The sequence below is a fragment of the Phaethon aethereus genome (genome assembly GCF_964289735.1).
Source record: "Phaethon aethereus genome assembly, chromosome: 3".
Taxonomy (NCBI): Eukaryota; Metazoa; Chordata; class Aves; order Phaethontiformes; family Phaethontidae; genus Phaethon; species Phaethon aethereus.
This window is the reverse complement of record NC_138576.1, coordinates 69,477,939-69,496,395: the sequence shown is the minus strand read 5'-3', so window position 1 is coordinate 69,496,395 and position 18,457 is coordinate 69,477,939. Positions and strand designations below refer to the sequence as shown.

The window sequence follows — 18,457 nt, the reverse complement described above, 5'->3', positions numbered from 1 at the left end:
GAATAGCTGCTTCTACCCAAAGTACCATATCAAGCTGCTGCTGTACATATGACAAATGCTGTAAAGCTTTCTACAATTCACACAGAGAGAAAGGGCAAACTTCCACCATGCCACACCTCACCCAAACAGTTCCCATTTTATCTAAAAATAATCACGGAGTTATGAGAATTAAGGAACAATCAACAACAGGTACAAGGTTTATAAAGTTGCAGCCAATAAAACATCAGGAATCAGGCAAGATTTAACCTTTGTTCTGCAATTAGCCCAAAGTCTGGTACCTTTTTATCAAGCTTCAGCCAAGTCTGGAATCCTTTGTTGTCCACATACTGAAGACCAAAGTACCACACTTCTCGCAAACCTATGGTTTTAACCACCTGAAACAGAAAGGTCAAAAAAAAAAAAAAATTGTTATTGTAGGTAACAGTTCAATTGAGGTCCATGTGTCCTCTCAAATCCTGCATCACCTGTGAGTGCAGGCAACAGCATAAACCTACTCATCCAGCATCTCTTAATTTCATCTTGTAGACAAAGACATACAGTTACCATAGCAGGTGACAGCAATGGCATATTGTAATCATAGAATAGTTTGGGTTGGAAGCGACCTTTAAAGGTCCAACCCCCTGCAATAACCAGGGACATCTTCAACTAGATCAGGTTGCTCAGAGCCCCGTCCAACCTGACCTTGAATGTTTCCAAGGATGGGGTGTTTACCACCTCTCTGGGCAACCTGTGCCAGTGGTTCACCACCCTCACTGTGAAAAATTTCTTCCTTACATCTAGTCAAAATCTATTCTCTTTTAGTTTAAAACCATTACCCCTTGTCCTAATGTACTTGTTCCACCCAGTTCCTAGAAGATGAAACTGGGGAAGAAATGGGGCAGGTTATGGGCCACCAACTGCTAGGCTGGTACACTGGCAGCAGGTGGGGTTTCTGCTTGCTTGTACCTACTGGCCCTTCTTAAAATTGTGCTTGATAAAGCAGACAGGTTACTTCTCTCACCAAAACTTATGGTGGGAGATAGTCTGTAATAGTGTTAGTAATAACTACAACTAGTTACCAGTACTAATGGCTCAAGCCATCTTGCCTGCCAGTCACTGAAGATTATTTGGCTAGAGGAAGCAACTGTGGGATGCTTCACACAACTGCTGCAATAAGTTCCCTGTGCGGTTTTGAAAGTTAAAACAAGCTGCAAGTATTCTCAAGGGTATCTTTTTTTCAAACTCACACAAATTTTTGAAGGACAAAATATTATTATTATATATTATTTTGATGGCCCAACATTAGGACAACTTTAATTTAATTTCATATATTGTAAATACCAATGAGACAAAAGTTCCAGAAACACCCTTGTTAACTGGATGGCACATTTACTAGTGAAAATAGTTCTGTGTGGACATGTTCCTTTTTCTCCATGGAAGAGATAGCCTAACAAGTTCCCAACCTCCTCCTACTCTTGACTGCTTGTTCTTATAGCCTGGTAGGTTGCTGCTAGCTCATGTACCTATAAAACTATGTTCTAGACAGAGCTGAGATCTGGAAAGATCCACTACACACATATCTGGATCACTTTCTTGATGTTATTTGCAGAGTAGCCCCTAAAAAATTGATGTGGGCATGACCACAGGGAGCTGAACTGAGTGGAAGGCAAGAACTTTTAAAAATTACTTTACAAGTTAGGAAAATGTGACAGACTCGAGAGGGTGTAGTTACATGGGCTTCAACAGGTCCGAGATGTCAAACAAGGTTCTTCTTCACCCTCCCCATTTATAGTATTGCTGAAGACACTCTGGCTGGAGAGCAGACTTGAGAGAGACAATGATTTTAGGATGCTAAATTAGTTTTTGCTGCAGTATCCCTTAAATTTGCTTACTGTTGAGCTAGAGGCCAGCAGTCTGTACTTAGAAGCCAGAGCTTCCCAGGGTTGGTAAGGGAGATAAGGAAAAATGCATCATCTGAGAATTACTGTTTGTGTGACACTGTTGAGTAACAGGCAATCTATAAAGTTTAGTGATATAAGCGGACCAAGAAAATTGCTTAGTAATATGGAAAACGTGAGTAAGCAAATACAATTTTTAAGAATAAAGATGTCAGTGCCTACTAGTTGAGGAAATGGGACAGCTTCATAGCTAGACATTATATTCAGTAGGCTACAGTTTATATATTCCACTTCAGCAGGGCCATAAGTAACTAGTTATAACTAGAGTTTATGTTTAAAAAAACCACCAAACAACCAACCCAACAAACAAAACCACTCCCTACCCAACAGCTTTTTTTTAAAAAAGAGCTGGGGTCTGAAAATTCTTCAGCCTTTACTTGACTAAAATCCCTTTTCCCTCCTCCCCCAAAGCGGCTTGTTTCACTACAGAACAGACAAGTTTGACAGCTAGACATATTTTTAGAAGGGTCAGAACTGGGCTTTACTCAATCTAGCAGGAAAGCACAGGGGTATGTTGAGTGCGTTACTTCCTGTTGCACAAAAAAAGTGTTGCAATTTTGTTAAAGTAAGAACTTGCACAAATCAAGCAGTTATCAGGTCATTATCTCTGAATGTCTCTTACAAGAGAAAAAGTACACTTATTCTATAAATCAAGTTAGATTGCAGAATCTTGCAGAAGTTATGACCCCTCAAGTTCTTCCCAAAACCTAAAGGCAAGGAAGGAGAAAGTATTAAGCTAAACTTCACAATTTGACCATTTGAGTTCCAATATGAAGAACAAAGACATGAATGTTTTATCCTGTATTCTGCAAAATGGTTTGTAAACTTCCTCCATATCAGAGCAAGGAAGAACTAAGAACCAAGGCATTATATTCAAGATGGGAGACACACCCCCCACCTCAAATGCACGAAGCCGGAAATCTTAAGTCTGCCCATTCTACCCAGAAATGCATTCACTCCCAGAAACTGCCAGTGGCACGCTGTCGTCCATTTGAATTTCTTTTCCTTCTGGCCAGAATGCACCTGACTGCCGTGGGGAGGTACTCCAGCCAGCTGGAGAGCCCACTGTGCTGCTTTTCAGGGCACTTCAGACCATTGCAGTGTAAACTCTGCACAGGTCTGGCTCGAGCAGAGCTGAACTGAGTATTCACAGGTTTCCACTAGTTTCTCCTTTCTACAAAAAGGTGTTATAATCCAACTTACATGCAGGATATGCTTATGCTAGCAAAGCTTAAAGCACAAGGACGCCGCCAGAGTAGTTTTGCTAGCTGACAGCAGGCCAACAAATCATCCTGTGGTTTTTAAAAAAAGCTTGCTTCTTCAATGCCCTTTTCCCCCCACAGTGGTTCTGTGGCTCAAGTTGGGCCACTCCCCATACCTTCAAAAACCTGTTGCCTCCATAGGCTTTATCTGAGTGTAAACTTCATCTGAGATAAGGGCCCAGTAAAAGGCTTGCACAGCAGAAGTGAAGAGAGGATGTCACAACAGTTGCAGCTAAACAGTCTTCACCTTCCCCAGTTTTATGCTGCACGCTTCAACTTTAGTCTTCTGTTGACATGCAGAAGTGCACCCCAAAAAGGTATGGACTAGGGATAAGAATTTCCAATCACAGGTTTTTAAACCCAAGCCATAGGATGCAAGAAGCAAGTCTTCACGAGGCGATAGTCTATCCCAATAGTGCAATACATGTTGCAACAAGCAGAATCTTCAGAAGTCCAGAACTACCTAGACAGCAAGCTGGAAGTATCTTGGATCTGAAGCATCCCGCCTTTTTCCATGTTCTCAGGATTTTGTGCCTCTCAGCTGGAGGTCAAGAAAATAGTTCCTCTTCTGCCAGAGAGATGAACCTGACTCTTAACACATGTAAACATTAGTGAATATATCTGGGGGAGAAAAAAGGTCCTTGTTGAATCCCTGTCATCAGGAACATAGGACATACTTACATTGTCTGATCTAAAGCACTGCTTTTAAAAACTTGGCTTTTAGTCATCTGGATTTTTGTGCCCTCAGAGATGAAACCAGAGTTCTCCGTTTTGGGTTAACATGGGAAGGGCTGGGGCAGGAAATTACCCTGATGCGAGGGTGGTCAGTAGCGAATGGAAGGTCAAACTCCAAATGCTGGTTCCATAAAAATGCAGCCATTTCATATGCGCTTCACCAAATTTCCAATCAATGAATACTCAATGTTTAACCCACATCGGTAATAATCAAAAGGAATTAAGTTAGATTTAATGATAAACATAATTTGTAGTACTCTATTTTGTATTCTGGAGTTCTGCAGTGATTGTAATTTGGTTTCCTCCTTTCACTCCCTCCAAGAACACACTAAATGTTTTTGTTTGTTTGTTTACAAAGTAGTTCTCACTGGAAATCTGCACAATTGCCACAAGGCATAGCAAGCTCTAGCTAACTCACTGAAATGAGAAACTGTACCAACAAAAACTTAGCAGGAACGAACACTGTTTAGCCAGATCTGTCTACTTGAGTTAAAGCTCAGCCACCCTGGGCTATCAAAGGCTAGCAGGCGACAAGGGGAGAAATGCAAAGGAGTTGCTGTAACGCTTCATAAACAGCTGAATACGTGTAACTGAAGCCTGCATACATAAATTCTTAGTTTTCAGGGTTCCAGCAGGAATATCTAGAAGCAAGCTCTTTTTTTTTTCTAATTATTTTTGAAATTACAAAATAACAAGTTCATTTTTCCTGCTGCAATCTAGGTCTTGCTTCAGTTTAGAAAAGAATTACAAGGTTTTAGAAAGTGCTCTTTGTTTATTTTAGTTGTCTTTATCTGACCTTTATATGTCCATCTCCAAACCTGTGTATTGTTAATGTAATAGCAGGAAGAATAACACTAAGGGAGGAGAGTCTTGTCTACTGTGCTGGTTTTGTCTGGGATAGAGTTAATTTTCTTTATAGTAACTAGTATGGGGCTGTGTTATGGATTTGTGCTGGAAACAGCGTTGATAACACAGGGATGTTTTTGTTATCACTGAACAGTACTTAGAGTCAAGGTTTTTTCTGCTTCCCACCCCACCAGTGAGTAGGCTGGGGGTGCACAAGAAGTTGGGAGGGGACACAGCTGGGACAGCTGATTCCAACTGACCAAAGGGATATTCCATACCATATGATGTCATGCTCAGCATATAAAGCTGGGGGAAGAAGTGGGAGATGTTCAGAGTGATGGTGTTTTGTCTTCCCAAGTAACTGTTATGCGTGATGGAGCCCTGCTTTCCTGGAGATGGCTGAACACCTGCCTGCCGATAGGAAGTGGTGAATGAATTCCTTGTTTTGCTTTGCTTGCATGCGCAGCTTTTGCTTTACCTATTAAACTGTCTTTATCTCAACCCACAAATTTTCTCACTTTTACTCTTCTGAGTCTCTCCCCCATCCCACTGTGGGGGAGTGAGCGAGCGGCTGCGTGGGGCTTAGTTGCCGGCTGGGGTTAAACCACGACAGCTATTCATGCCCTCCACTTCCCTGGGAACCCCTGGAGGCAGGCTGGACAAGTCTCTGCTCCATACTGCTGCACAGGGACTTTGTACAAGGCATATTGCTATAGTTGCTGCATGGAGATCACAAACTCCTGTGGTTTTCCACATGTGGCAAGTGGCTACCTCCAACTCAGCTCCTATATGAATGCAGCTATGCATACATCATCTTCATCAGTCATCTGAAGACCTGATTCTAAAGAGCTTTATGCACAGAGACAACATTTCAACTTTAGAATTTAAGAAATAAGTAAGAGCTAAGCTGTATTTCAAAGTAAGAGGTGCATTTTTACACACTACATACGCTGTCTAGACATTTTAAATCCCTTATGACACTTCATCACCCAGCAATGCTAGGAAGACAGGTTTCACTGGAACGTAACATACCTGCAAGGATTTTTGCTTATTTCTTTTACTGCAATGGAATTTAGAGATCTTAGTCCAGACCACTGCCCTTTGATTCGGAGGTAGAGGGAAAAAAGAAAGATAGGTTTGGAATCCAGTCTTAAGAAAACACTATAGTCTGAAATGTACTCCAAGCTTAAGCAGTAAGAGCCCATACCAACCCTTCACTGACCTGGTCAAACAACTGTTTGCCTGTAGTGTTTGGCTGGATGGCAAACTCCAGCTCTGCGTCCATAGTAACAACTCGAACGTTGATCTAAGGAGAAAAACAAAAGTATTGTTTAAGATGTAGTGAAAGCTATTTCTCAGCATTAACATAGTACTTTGTGTACAATACAGTCTCCATGCTTTGATGCACTACTGTAACCTCTAAAATATACACACTTAAGCCCCAATTAGATTTGTGTTATCACACCAGCAAATTTAATTGGGGCACTGACTTCACTGTCTTATCCAGATTGCTCTACAGGTTTTCTTACTCAACATGGGATTGGATTGAGGTTCTAGTTAAACAAGAGGGCATTTTAGAGTTGACTGTTTCCAAGAGGGCATTTTAGAGTTGACTGTTTCCAGGTCTAAACCCCCTTGGAATAAGGGCTCCTGTGACTGTGTGGCACAGCTGCCTGCAGGCCATCCCTTGGATTACAAAAAGCCCTAATGACTAAATTAAATTTAAGACTTATAATTTAACTTCCATTTATATTAGAGCTGGATTAATCTGAGGTTTTAAAGGCAAAAGGCTGCAGATTATTCTTACAAAGCAATCAGCATTAACCTGATAAAACATTCATTCATCCCCTCATAAAAATCTACTCAGCACATAAAAACAGCAGTTATGGGTACCAAATGATACTACAGGGCAAGAGTTCACTAAGCTATGGCTGTTAGTGAAGAAACAGCATAACCAGATTTACTGCAATGGTAGAAGTAGACTGCAAGACAGAGGTTACTATTGTATGCAGAAGGCAAGAGTGTTTAGTGACTTGAAAAAGTCTATTAGCAGTTAATTTGGAAACAAAAGCAGCGACCAAGCTTGCAGGGAACAGCATAAGGACTAGCTAAATGGCAAATCAGGAAAGGATTATCTCCAACTGTTCTGACTACAGGACAGTCTATTACTAGCCATATTATACTAGGTCTCAAAAAAACAACCACCCCAAAGCAAATTAAAAAAACAACAAACAAACCAGACATGGATGATTGTGTAGTATAGTTCTACTAACAAGTTAGATTCGTAGCTTGGTATTTTAAAGAAAAGAGAAGAAAAAATGGACATGTAAATACAAGGCCTGACAACAGGCAAGCTACACACAGATAAAATTTCATGACATTTTCCCAATATTTTATAACTGTCGCATCACAGACAGAGCTAACAGACCAGGAGAGCCTGCTACAGCTGCAGCACTGGTACACACAGAGGTACACATTTGAAGAAATGAAAGGAAGGGGCAGAAGAGGAATAGAATCACTCACTACAAAACATTGACACTGCAGCAGTTTCCAGCCACTTAATTATGTATATTTAAAATCTAGGATAAATGTCAGGTAAAACAATGCTACAGTTAACACAGAACTGTGAAAAAAAAAGTTGCCTGAGCTAGTTTTGTCAAATACATTAGAAAATTTTGCATTCTTTTTTAGCAAGACATGAAGGCATCAAGTGTCTTTTAACCCTTACAGAGATGTTTCTTTTTCCCACTCTCTCCCAGATGACAGAGGACCCTCCTATAGAAAGATGACTGAAGGCAGTTTCCAAGTCATGGAACCTCAGAACTGAACAAGAGAAATGACTGCTTAGGTGCCTTGTCACTTTCAAGCTGCATTTATAAAGCAATGTCCTTTAAATTGGATTTTTAAAAAAAATTCCTCTAAAAGCAACAAGAAAGAACAAGCGGGAAAGGTTTTCTGAGAGCTCCTTTTCCTAGCTGTAGCGTTTGGGATCCGTAATGGAGCATGGAAATGTGCTTAAGGCTTTCTTCCTGTGCCTTAAGAACCAAAGGTTTCCCAAACAGTGTTTTCGGTGTAGGAAGGGAGGGGAAGTTCAGATACCAAATTCTCAGGAACAGCCAGACTGCAATTCAAAGATGCGACCTTAAAAAGCTCCTGTTGCTTAATCCCTCTTGACAACAAATCCCTAATCATATTCTAATCCTTTCTGCCCACTTCAAGAAAACATATGCTCGTAATCCACAGTTTCGTATTGTGCAAGTTATTTGTATTTCTGGCTGAAACACCACAGTGGGTGTAAAATAAGTATCAATTTACAAGCTAAAGAAGTTGAAAGGATGTGCTTCCCACTCCTTACCAGAAAACCTGCAGGAAGTTGGCTGAGCACAGAATTCCAGTCAGTACCAGTACACTTGTCTTTTACTCTCTCTCCTTAGTGATTATTTGCTGGTGAAAAAGGGTAAACTCCCTAGTTTAGGGGAATACCCTGTATTACTCCAACCCTTAAAGACTCTTTTGGATACAGTCCCCTTCCTAAAGGATCAGCTACATAGCCAGCTATTTAGTGATAAAGCCATCTACCTGCTACATCTTTTAAGAATTATTTGAGAATTAAGACCAAAAATTGAAGTCATCTGCTTTCCACTTCAATCATTTAAAGCCATGCAGGAACATGACTACCTGGTTATCCAAAAAGCTTTCAAGGACACTTGGGTGTGTGGTAAAGGTTAATTTCTGTGTTCTTAAAGGGCTGAACAACCAGCAGGATAAAGAGGAACTCCCTGGTGTCCCCTCAGACAAGCTGCTAGCCACATGACAGGCAGAGCAAGAAGAGACAGAGCCTCAAGCAGTTGTCACTTCAATGAGCTGAGGACTCCCTGGGAAAAGCCTCCCAGCCTCCTTCCTGCCATATTACGTCCTCTTGCTTCTCATCTCCAAACCTCAGCCTTGATTTCAAGAAGAACATAATGGTTTTAACAGTGTTTCTAACTGGATGTCATACAACCACTCCACACAAGCTTTTAGCCACAGAGAAGCCGATAGTGAAGCAGGCAAACAGAGCTTAACCCACCTGAAACCGTGGCTTAGACAATCTGAAGAAACCTCCATGTCTGTTAGGCTGAGAGACCATCAGTTTGGCATTCAGCTCTGACCACATGAAATTCCCCATGGCACCAAGACAATTAAATCAAAACCCAAGGTGCTAATCAAAGGATTATATATTGTTGGGGAGGAAGAGAGAACAACTCAGACTAATTTCTATCAGCAACAAAAAGCAAGACAGTTAAGACAACTTTCACAAGTGAAGTCCTGCTCACCCTGTGTAGGCAAGGCAGGTCATTTGTAAGACCCCTACCAAATCCTGGCTGTACCCCAAGACAAAATTGAAGCCATAAACAAAAAGCAAGCAGTTTTTAATTGTTTCAGAACACAGGGCTGTTATACATGAAATAAAGGTTTTTAAATACACATAGCATGCTAAAAATCCTACACAGTAAGATGGAACTTCCTTCTCAATAGGCCAATGCTGTAACACTTTATGATTACACATTTATCTCCAAGACTAACATACTTAAAATGAATGACAAATAGGGCCTTAGAAGGTTTGCTTATGTGTACAAAAACATTTCTTCCCCTGTCTTAGGATGCATAAAATTGCTAAGAAATTTGATCCAGAGTGGAAAAAAACATGCAACTGAAAAAGACAATGCCATTTGCATTAAAGGGAAAAAAAGCTCCATGAATCGTAAGATACAACAGAAACCAAAGGACTTACTACACTAAATGACTGAACACTAATTCCATGACTTCAGACTGTTCAGGGTAGACTGTAACGTTACCTCCATTTCCAACTGGGACAAGAGAGTGGAAGTAAGATGAAAGATAGAACTAGAGAGAACTTCAGAATACAGTTTAAATAGTCTAGTCCTATGGAAAGCTCTTGTACTAGAAGTTACAGTTGTTAGAATGTAGAAAGCAAGGAAGATCTTCCTTGCTTTAGCAATGCCCTGAAGTCATGCATTTGTTCTTTTTTCTCTTTTTTTCTTAAGACATCTCTTCTAACACTAAGTCAGTAGATCAATCTATGGGACACTGCAGCCTTTCAGAGACTGTGCACCATACAGTACCCAATTTCAAAAATTAAAATGCCACTTGAACAACATTCAGAAAACATTGTCTCTTAAGGAGGCAATACATTGCCATCCAGCTGTGGCAACATTTTCTCTGTGTGAGATCCAAGACCTAGATAGGAACCCAAGATGACATTGCCTTTTCAATCCCTTCCTCTCACAAATGCAGTTTCCAGGTGTGTTGGACACTGCATGCACAAAGTAGTCTTTTTTTTTTTTCCCTAGTCTGACTCTTGAGCTGCAGCCTGTTTATCCAGAACCTGTCTCTGGTTGCAAGCAACACGGTATCTTTGAAGTTAACCATCCTGCTCCTGATATTGTAGCTCCACTACAAAACATCCTACTCTGAAGGGGACAAGGAAGGCAGAACAGGAAAAAATCCCACAGCCCTCACACACTAAGCCATCATGGATAGCTCGCATCCCGATGCATGAAATTCAATACCCCTTAAGTTCACTTGCATAATAAAATATTTCAGTGAAACCATGAAGTTGTGCAAGTCATTTAAAATACCATACAATTTATTTCCAGTGAATACATAAGATAAGGGGCAGTAAATACTGACTTTTACCCATATACACAAGACAAACCAGTATTTAACATGTTCATATCATTATACAGACCTAAATGCCTCAGACCATACTCAGGAATGTTTTCTTCCTCTTTCCAAGGAGGGATAAACACCAGAGTCTTTTAAATAGCAGGCTTACACGCGCAAATGCTAGTGAAGTATCTTTCCAAGTGGTGGCAATTAGAATCATAGTGGAGAAACCCAGACAGGCATGCCTTCTTTCTTCAGTCACTGGATGACTGGAAATCCCAGGCAAATATCTAGTACATGTAAGCAGATCAACTGCATAGCGCAGAGGGGATAAGGGGTTTTGAAGTGCTGCACCTGCACAGCACATACTGTGAAAAAACAGCATGCAGGCCTGTTAAGGTTTCCTGCACATATGCAAACTGGCCATATAGCACACAGACATGCTTATGCTGAAGGAATACGGCAGTCTTAACAACAAATAAGAGAAAACAGTAGTATTAAGAACACTGTTAAGAAAGCAGTAGTATTAAGCTTGCATCCTCTCTTCTGCAGGTCTACTCTCCTGCCACACAAGCAATAACTACTATTGTACCTGTAATGAATAAGGCAAGCTTTTTGCTCTGAGTTGCAATGTATCTGCATGGACAACGTAATATCATTTCAACTTGGCAACCAGACCTGCTCATAGATGTGTGTAGTGATAAGGTATCTGGTAATAGGAAAAGCAATTTCACATAGCAGCACCAGCTACTGGGCACTAAAGCTGCTCAGTCTTCCACCTTCCGTGCATTAGTGTTTGTTGGTTCCAACAATAAAGATATAACTGATGGAGTAATCTTAGTCCCAGCTCCTGGAAACTGTTGGGACAATTTTCAACTTTGATTAAAAATTGATTGAAAAAATCCTAGAGGCTCCAGAACTCAGAGATTATCTGTTAACACTTCAGCATCTGCATTTCTCTGTCCCCCACAAATTACTTAAGGCAACAGCTAATGGTTCAAAGGCTGCAGAGAGGAAGGGACAACTCTGGGAGGGTAAGTAGCACAAATAACCCAAGCAACTGGAGAGATATTAGTTCAATTTATTACATTATTCTTTAGCAATTACAAACACCAACACGTCAAGAACACAGCACTTAGAGCCAGTTCTGTTGCTTCTCTGACAGAATAACCTGCCTGATAGATCAAACCTCATCTAGTTACATATTTGATGTGGTCCCATATGACATAGACTAGGTATACAACAGAACTGCACCATGTGAAACTACCACTGAATGAGCAGTTGTGCACCTAAATTCTCCATAGCTTCTGTTAAAGTAGGAGGCAATGTCATGAATATCAAGCAAATTATCAGCTCTATTTGATGGTGCAGAATTGCCAAAGCACAACTTCCCTCTCAGTTGGACTCAGCACCTTCATCTACTATTACTGTAGGGACACGTATTCTGACCTTTTCATGGCAGGCCAAGGTCTTGGAAGGGGCATGTGAGTGTGGTGGGGTGGAAGGAGTAAGAAAACAAAGTATTCTCATGGTCCCTAGTAGACAGAGTGCACTTACAAGTTCATAAACAGCACCTAGTCAAGAACCAAGATGACACTCTTTAGGAGGGCAGGGCTGGAATTCAAAGATCTTGGTAGGTCTGAGAAATAGTTACAGGTATTACACTCGCAGAGGTGAGAATGGACAAGAGTCAGAAGAAGAGGTGAACAAATTACAGGCTTGCAAACAATGGGCTACAGCAGGACTGTAGACAAGGATGTGGTCTATTATAATCCCGAGAAAAACACCACATTTCCTGGTGCAATGGTATTGCATAGAAGGAAAAATTACATTCTTCAGTGTATTTGTCACCGGAAGCATTACAGAAGCGACTATTCTGTTCTGCTTGCCTGGTGACTTGCCAGTTGGAATGCCGTCACCCAAATTTGAATGCTCCTTTTGGAAGGGAGCAACTTAATCAAGGAAAATCTGCACTAATCTGAAGGTCGTGTGTTTCTGGGTCGGCTGCATTTTTTGTGGGTTTTTTTTGTTTGGTTGGGTTTTTTTGTTTCAAACTGGAGTTGATTTTTTAGCATGGCACTGATCTCTTCCAAATGGGAGTTGCCTGAAACATGAAGTGTTTCTAGAGAAGACAGTAACCTTTAAACCCACAAGGAGAAAAACACCAAAAAGCCCTCTTACTTTGCAGGTTGGGTGACAGGAAAAGAAACAATAATTGCTGGAGTGGTAAGATATCAGGATACTATATAATCAGTTCCATGCAGTCCTCCCCAGTGCTACATTTTTATGATTTAAAGGGTCTCAAAGAAGCTAAAGTGAGAAAGCAAATAACAAACCTGCAATTTTTCTTTTGCGGGAAGGAGAATCTGATTCCTATGAGAGTGGGAAACATGTACAGCACAACACTGAAGAAAACCTTTCAGTATGATCCACACACTCCTCCCCTGCTCCCATGCCAGAATCCTTTCTGCACTACCTGCCCAACACGCAGCATTTCAGAGAGGGCAGTGGCAGCACAGCAAAATAGTCCCCAGAGTTCCCTTCCACGCCACAGAGCACACATTTTGCTAACAATGGAGAAAACAGCCTCATCAGTTCACAAAACATGAATAGGGGGATGGCCTTATTGGCATCCACTTGACTGAGCAAGGCAAGCTCATTGCATTGATTTAACCGACCCAGTTTCTCAGCATACCGTGTTAAATCAAAAAGACCCAACTGCGAACTGAAGGACACGTTCCATTCCAAATCTCATTGTGCTAAACATTGCTTCCTCATTGCAAATAAATGGGAACATTAAGTCACGTTCCACTGGAATTCCTCTGAGTCTATGAAGCAGAGTTAGGTACTGCTGCATTTGCAACAGGTAACATTAGAGTTGAATAGGCTGGTCTTTGTTCCTTAAAACCTTGCTCACCTTCCCATGAGAGGGGGAAATACCACCAAGGGTAAATATAGTTGTATATTTTGTATAGTTGTATATAATGTATAGTTACTTTAGAATTGTCCAGCACGGTTGTTGGCCTTAACTACCAGTCAGCTTTAATGCAACAGCTTGTACAATCATATTTTTTTTGGTAGTAATCCTCACTATTTAGGGAGCAATACCTGTATCAGCTGTACTTAACCGAAATTTCTCAAGTATACTCCAGGCAATAGGAGCCCAGGTATTTGCTGCTCTCATGTAAGATGAAAAACCTTTATAAAAACTTCTCTGGAAGTTTTTCTGAAGAGAGAAAAAGGACTTTGAGGGGGAAGCCAGGAATAATTTTGAAGTGAAATGTGAAAGCTAGGGACTCTTTAGGAAGGGGTGGGAGGGGGGAGCTCATGAGGGCAGGAAAACCTTGAATATCCAGATCTGGAGAATCATCCAGAAATTCCAGTTTTAGCAAAGCAGGTTGAATTTTCAGAACAAGTTTCCCCCTCCCCACCAGCTAACACAACCAGATCACAAGAAAGCCAACTCATTGAATTTGGTTTTGCAGGCAGGTCACTTGACTCTTTGTGAGATAACATGAAGCCTTCCTTATAACTAAACATGAAGATAATCCTAGAACATAAATTCAAACTTTTTTTTAGTTTATTTGTGCAGAAAAAGTTGCCATACCAAATTACATGCCTGTCTCAGTTTCCTTAACCAAAGCTGGATGTATCTGCTGTCAGCATATAATAACTGCATAGCATGCATTTGCATGAAAAGCTGAGCAGCATCCATGGCTGTAATTTAGTTCTTTATCTTAGGCCAAGCAATAACGCTCTGCATGCCAGAAGATCATGAAGATTTCATGCAGGTGTGGCAAGCACACATGACCCTGCATCTCTGACAGCCCTGGTTCCCAAATGCCTAGGCCTCAGCCAACTTGCAGGGTTCTCCACATCCGGTCAGCTCTGTACAGTTCACTGTAGCTGCCCAGTGAAATCATAAAACCAAGCAAGTACTCTCCCCAGAGAAAAATCTTCCTCTGCCAACAAAGTTTCCCCCAACTTTTCCCTAACAAGCAAACTGCAGCATTCTGTCCCAGTTAGGGAGAAGTTGAAAAGCTGAGAGACAGAGACCTTCTAAAGATTTTAAAATTCAGGTTTTTTTAAAATCTAAAATTACCTAGGATAGCCCTACTTTCTGACAAGACATAAAGCAATGTAGTTTAAGCCTGAAAGGCCCCAAAATATTGCCCTTAAAGCCCTGTATACTCAGGAAGCCCAGACGTTTTTCATGCAAAACATTTGCTCTTACTTTCTCTGAGGGTTGTAGGAATGGTTTACTCCTAACACAGACAAGGCTAGGAAATGGCAGGAGGGTTTATGGCGTTCTGTTAAAATACATTAACATTCACTTTAAACTCTCTGATGCTGTATAATACTCTATTAGCATTGTCGGAATATCTGTGCACAAGCAGCAGTCTGTTCTTTAAAGAAGAAACACAGAGCCAGTGACAGCAGGCTTGGCTCAGCACCACTGCTTGGATGAGCCGTTTGCCCTCAGTCGGAGTTGGGATGGGTTTAGGAACACAGACTGCAGCAACAATAGGTCCTTTGTACCTAAAGGATAAGTACAGAGGGAAGCTGCAGGCTACTAGATCAAACTCCTTCCTACACTGCTGTTGCATCTAATTAAACATAATGAAGTTGCAAGACTAAGGCTTTACACGTGAAGTTTAAAGAAAGCCCCACAACCAATCCTCAACTAAGCTTTATCTCAAGAAGTCACTCGGAGTCCAGAACGAATCAGACTATCCTTTGTGTTCTTCCATCAAAAACGTCAGCATGGGGCCAAGTGCAGACAATATAGAGGTTTAAGATCTCAAATTTAATTATAATTTCAGAGTCTTTTAAACACTTTAACATCTCCAATATTTATATGGGTCAGCTACATAAAGTAATATGGTCCTTCTGCAATCCCCATGAAGGAAAATAAAAAATAACTGAGTATCTTATAGTCTTGACCCAGAACATAATATCTGGGTTCTCATACCTCTGCTTGGCTTTTTCATTTGGAAGTAACAAGCACACAATACTTTATGCAAAAGCTGAACTTCACGGTACCAAGTCACAACAAACAGGGGCAGGGTCTGAAGACGTGAATAATCTAAATAAAAGCTACAATAGCCTCAGAGCTTCCCCTGAATCTGAGCACCAACACTGCTGCCTTTTATTCAATGCTTATGCAGAGGCACGGGTTCTAGAGAACAGTATGCATGGAAAAACACAGAGCCATTCCGAAGAGTCAGACGCCTGACAGCTGCTCACCTGGAGACCAGGCAACAACACAACCTGTCAGCACACAGCTCTCACCACTTTCAACAGATCCTGTATGAACAGCACTAGCACAAGGTACAATGATTGTTCTTCTGAGGTGGAAGACTGGCACATTACATTGGAGCATCTTGGGCTGTGTGAACACAAGGAGAGTCTGTGACCTACACTCTCCTAGGATTATGCCCTGAGAGTTTAAGGGGACCAAGAACCAAATGTTGGAGTAATGTTCTCAACAACTGTGCTCTTCCCAAATGGAGACACTACAGGAAGCAAAGCAGTATTTTTCATCAGATGTGAACTGGAAGAAGCTCGAGGATGTTTTAAAGGCATGGAATAATTTCCATGCAAAGATCAAGTAAGCTGGTTAGGACTTCTCAGTTTGGAAGAAAGTTAACTGAGGCTAGGACATAAGAGCATGTAAATTCATGAGTTTATTATTTATATGAACAGGGTGGACAAGGACCACATTTTCAGTGCTCTACCAATATAATAACTACGGGACATCAACACTCAGAATAAGAAAAAGGTTTTCAAATAATGCTGTAGCAAGGCGTTTTGTAGATAACTTTCCAAACAACATGAAGGTTATCTAGAACAGCCTTTGTTAAAGCATACTGTGGATGCTGGGGTGGTTTCAAGGGGAGACTGGACAAGTTCACAGAAATCCATTTAGTAACTCATTATATAGGAACTTTCAGCCTCCAGTACCTCAACAGCTCAGAGGAAAGCGATGGTGCTTATCTTTGAAATACTCTTCTTCAAGCATCAGCTTCTGGCCAACGTCAGAGACATACTCTCAGGCTACAGGGGCTTTCTGCTTGACCTGGCAAGACCAGACATGTTCTTATAGAAGTCAAAGAGCAGAAGGAACATGGACTGCATTTACTTAAGGATGAATACCAATGTAACAAGTCACATAAGGCCCGGTAATGATGTATGTTCATTCTGCATTGTAGTTATGAATCCATTTGTCAAAGAAGGATTTATTGATTTGATACCTCACCCTTCTGTTTTACCTGTTCCATAATCCGGCTCTTTCATTTTATCTCATGGACTTTGGTGGAACATATCACATGGCATTTGTGAAATTTATGAGTAGGATTATATGATGTGATCACCTCCGATAGCTTGATAACCTGATCTACGTCCAATACACTACAATGCTCACACTGCCTAACAACGTACTTCAAACAGTATGCAACAGGTACTATTTGCTCCCAGATAAAGATAGGTCATTACAAGTCCTGAAATGTCACCTAAGCACAAAGAGATTGCTCTTGAGAAGTTAGAGATTGTACAGGAAAAGTGATTGGACGGATCGGCAAAATGCCCCTTCCTGATCCCTAAAACAGCTTGAGAGCTTCTCAGTTTCATATTCTTCACAGGCCCTTGACTGTGGAAGCATGATGGCAAACAAATATGCACCAGTGATTCCCAAAGCATATCCAGAGCACAGTGGGGGCAGAAAAAGTAACTTTCAAAAGTTTGTCTGCACAGCCGTATTGGTTTTTAAAGGGGAAAGCTACTCTCTCCCACACAGAGATCGCAAAATACCTATTATGCAAATCCACTCACCAATTCACACCACATACTTTGTGCACCAAGAACTTTCTACAATCACTTATCTCTACAAAGACAAAAAGTTAAGCAAGCTAAGCTTTCATGATTAAAGCGTATTCAGCTAGGTGTTAAAGAATAACTTTAGCTCCCACAAAGAACTCTGAAGCCCAGATCCTACCGTACAGTACAGACTCTGAAGTCCTCTACCGGGCTACACAGGTTAAATTCAGGCACCCTGGTACAAATTGAGATTCTTTAATCTCTACTTCTTCAGGTAGCAGGCAGCTCATAGAACTCCTCTATGCGTCTGCAGAACGATGGTCTCCTGGCAGATCTGAGAAGCTCTGGACCCATTTCAAAATCCTCCTCAAGATTCATCAACTGGATGTCCATCCACTCGCATGCCCAGAGGAGCCTCTCTCACATGCACTCCGCACTGAGGTTAGAACCACCACCAAAAACATGGACATTTTCATGCAAAAATCAAGAGGAGGAGATGGTGGTAGTGATGCCTTAAGTTTTACACAATTGCTAGAGCCCTTGCTCCTGAAAGTGGGAGGGAGAAGCAAGTGCACAATAACTCTCTCTCAAACAGGGCAATTCCGTACTCCCTTCTCAAAACTAGCAGAAGGCTACAGACCTTGTGTAGGGGTGCCAGCACCTCTTCCACTGAGCCTACACAACAGGCAGCCAAATACAAGTCTTTGGTCATCAAGCAACAGTTTCTCTTGCTCACTCAATTAGAAGATGAGCCTGCATGTTAATTTTTAGACTTCTATTTTAGTTGACAGCTGATAGTACCAAGTGCTCATCAGTCCCAGCCGAGCACATGGCTGCTACTCATGCGCTCTCAAAGATGAGAGCAGATGCAGAGGCGGCAGGTGATTTTTCCTCACTATTAAGTAGGAACTAGAAAGAGAAACAAAATCTGAACAATTGAGCAATATGGAGGCGATATGGTTAGCTGTGAAACTGAGCTAAGCCTTCTTTCCAGGCTCACATAGCAACTATTTTCTCCCTTTCCTAGGGGGAAAAGATCCTGTACACTGCTCAGTGAAAGCCAGGGACTTTAGTTGCTTCTGCAAAGAGCTGCACTTCTCAGCTCATAGGCTAAATGTTACCTAATGCTGCAACCAGGCTTCAAAGCAAGCACACAATGCAGCTAAAATACATTACTTAACACAGTGTGCA

The 18,457-nt window shown here is 41.3% G+C and overlaps 1 protein-coding gene across 1 annotated transcript in view; it reads right to left on the bottom strand.

The window, feature by feature from the left end:
* Nucleotides 1-18,457, bottom strand: part of EZR (ezrin) — a gene marked incomplete at its 5' end in the record, with an annotated part of 37,224 nt that overhangs the window by 13,514 nt on the left and 5,253 nt on the right. Inside the window, 2 exons of the mRNA XM_081998540.1 lie at nt 279-374; nt 6,003-6,086. Of these exons, the coding sequence (XP_081854666.1) occupies nt 279-374; nt 6,003-6,086 (180 nt within the window). The remainder of the gene's footprint in view (nt 1-278; nt 375-6,002; nt 6,087-18,457) is intronic.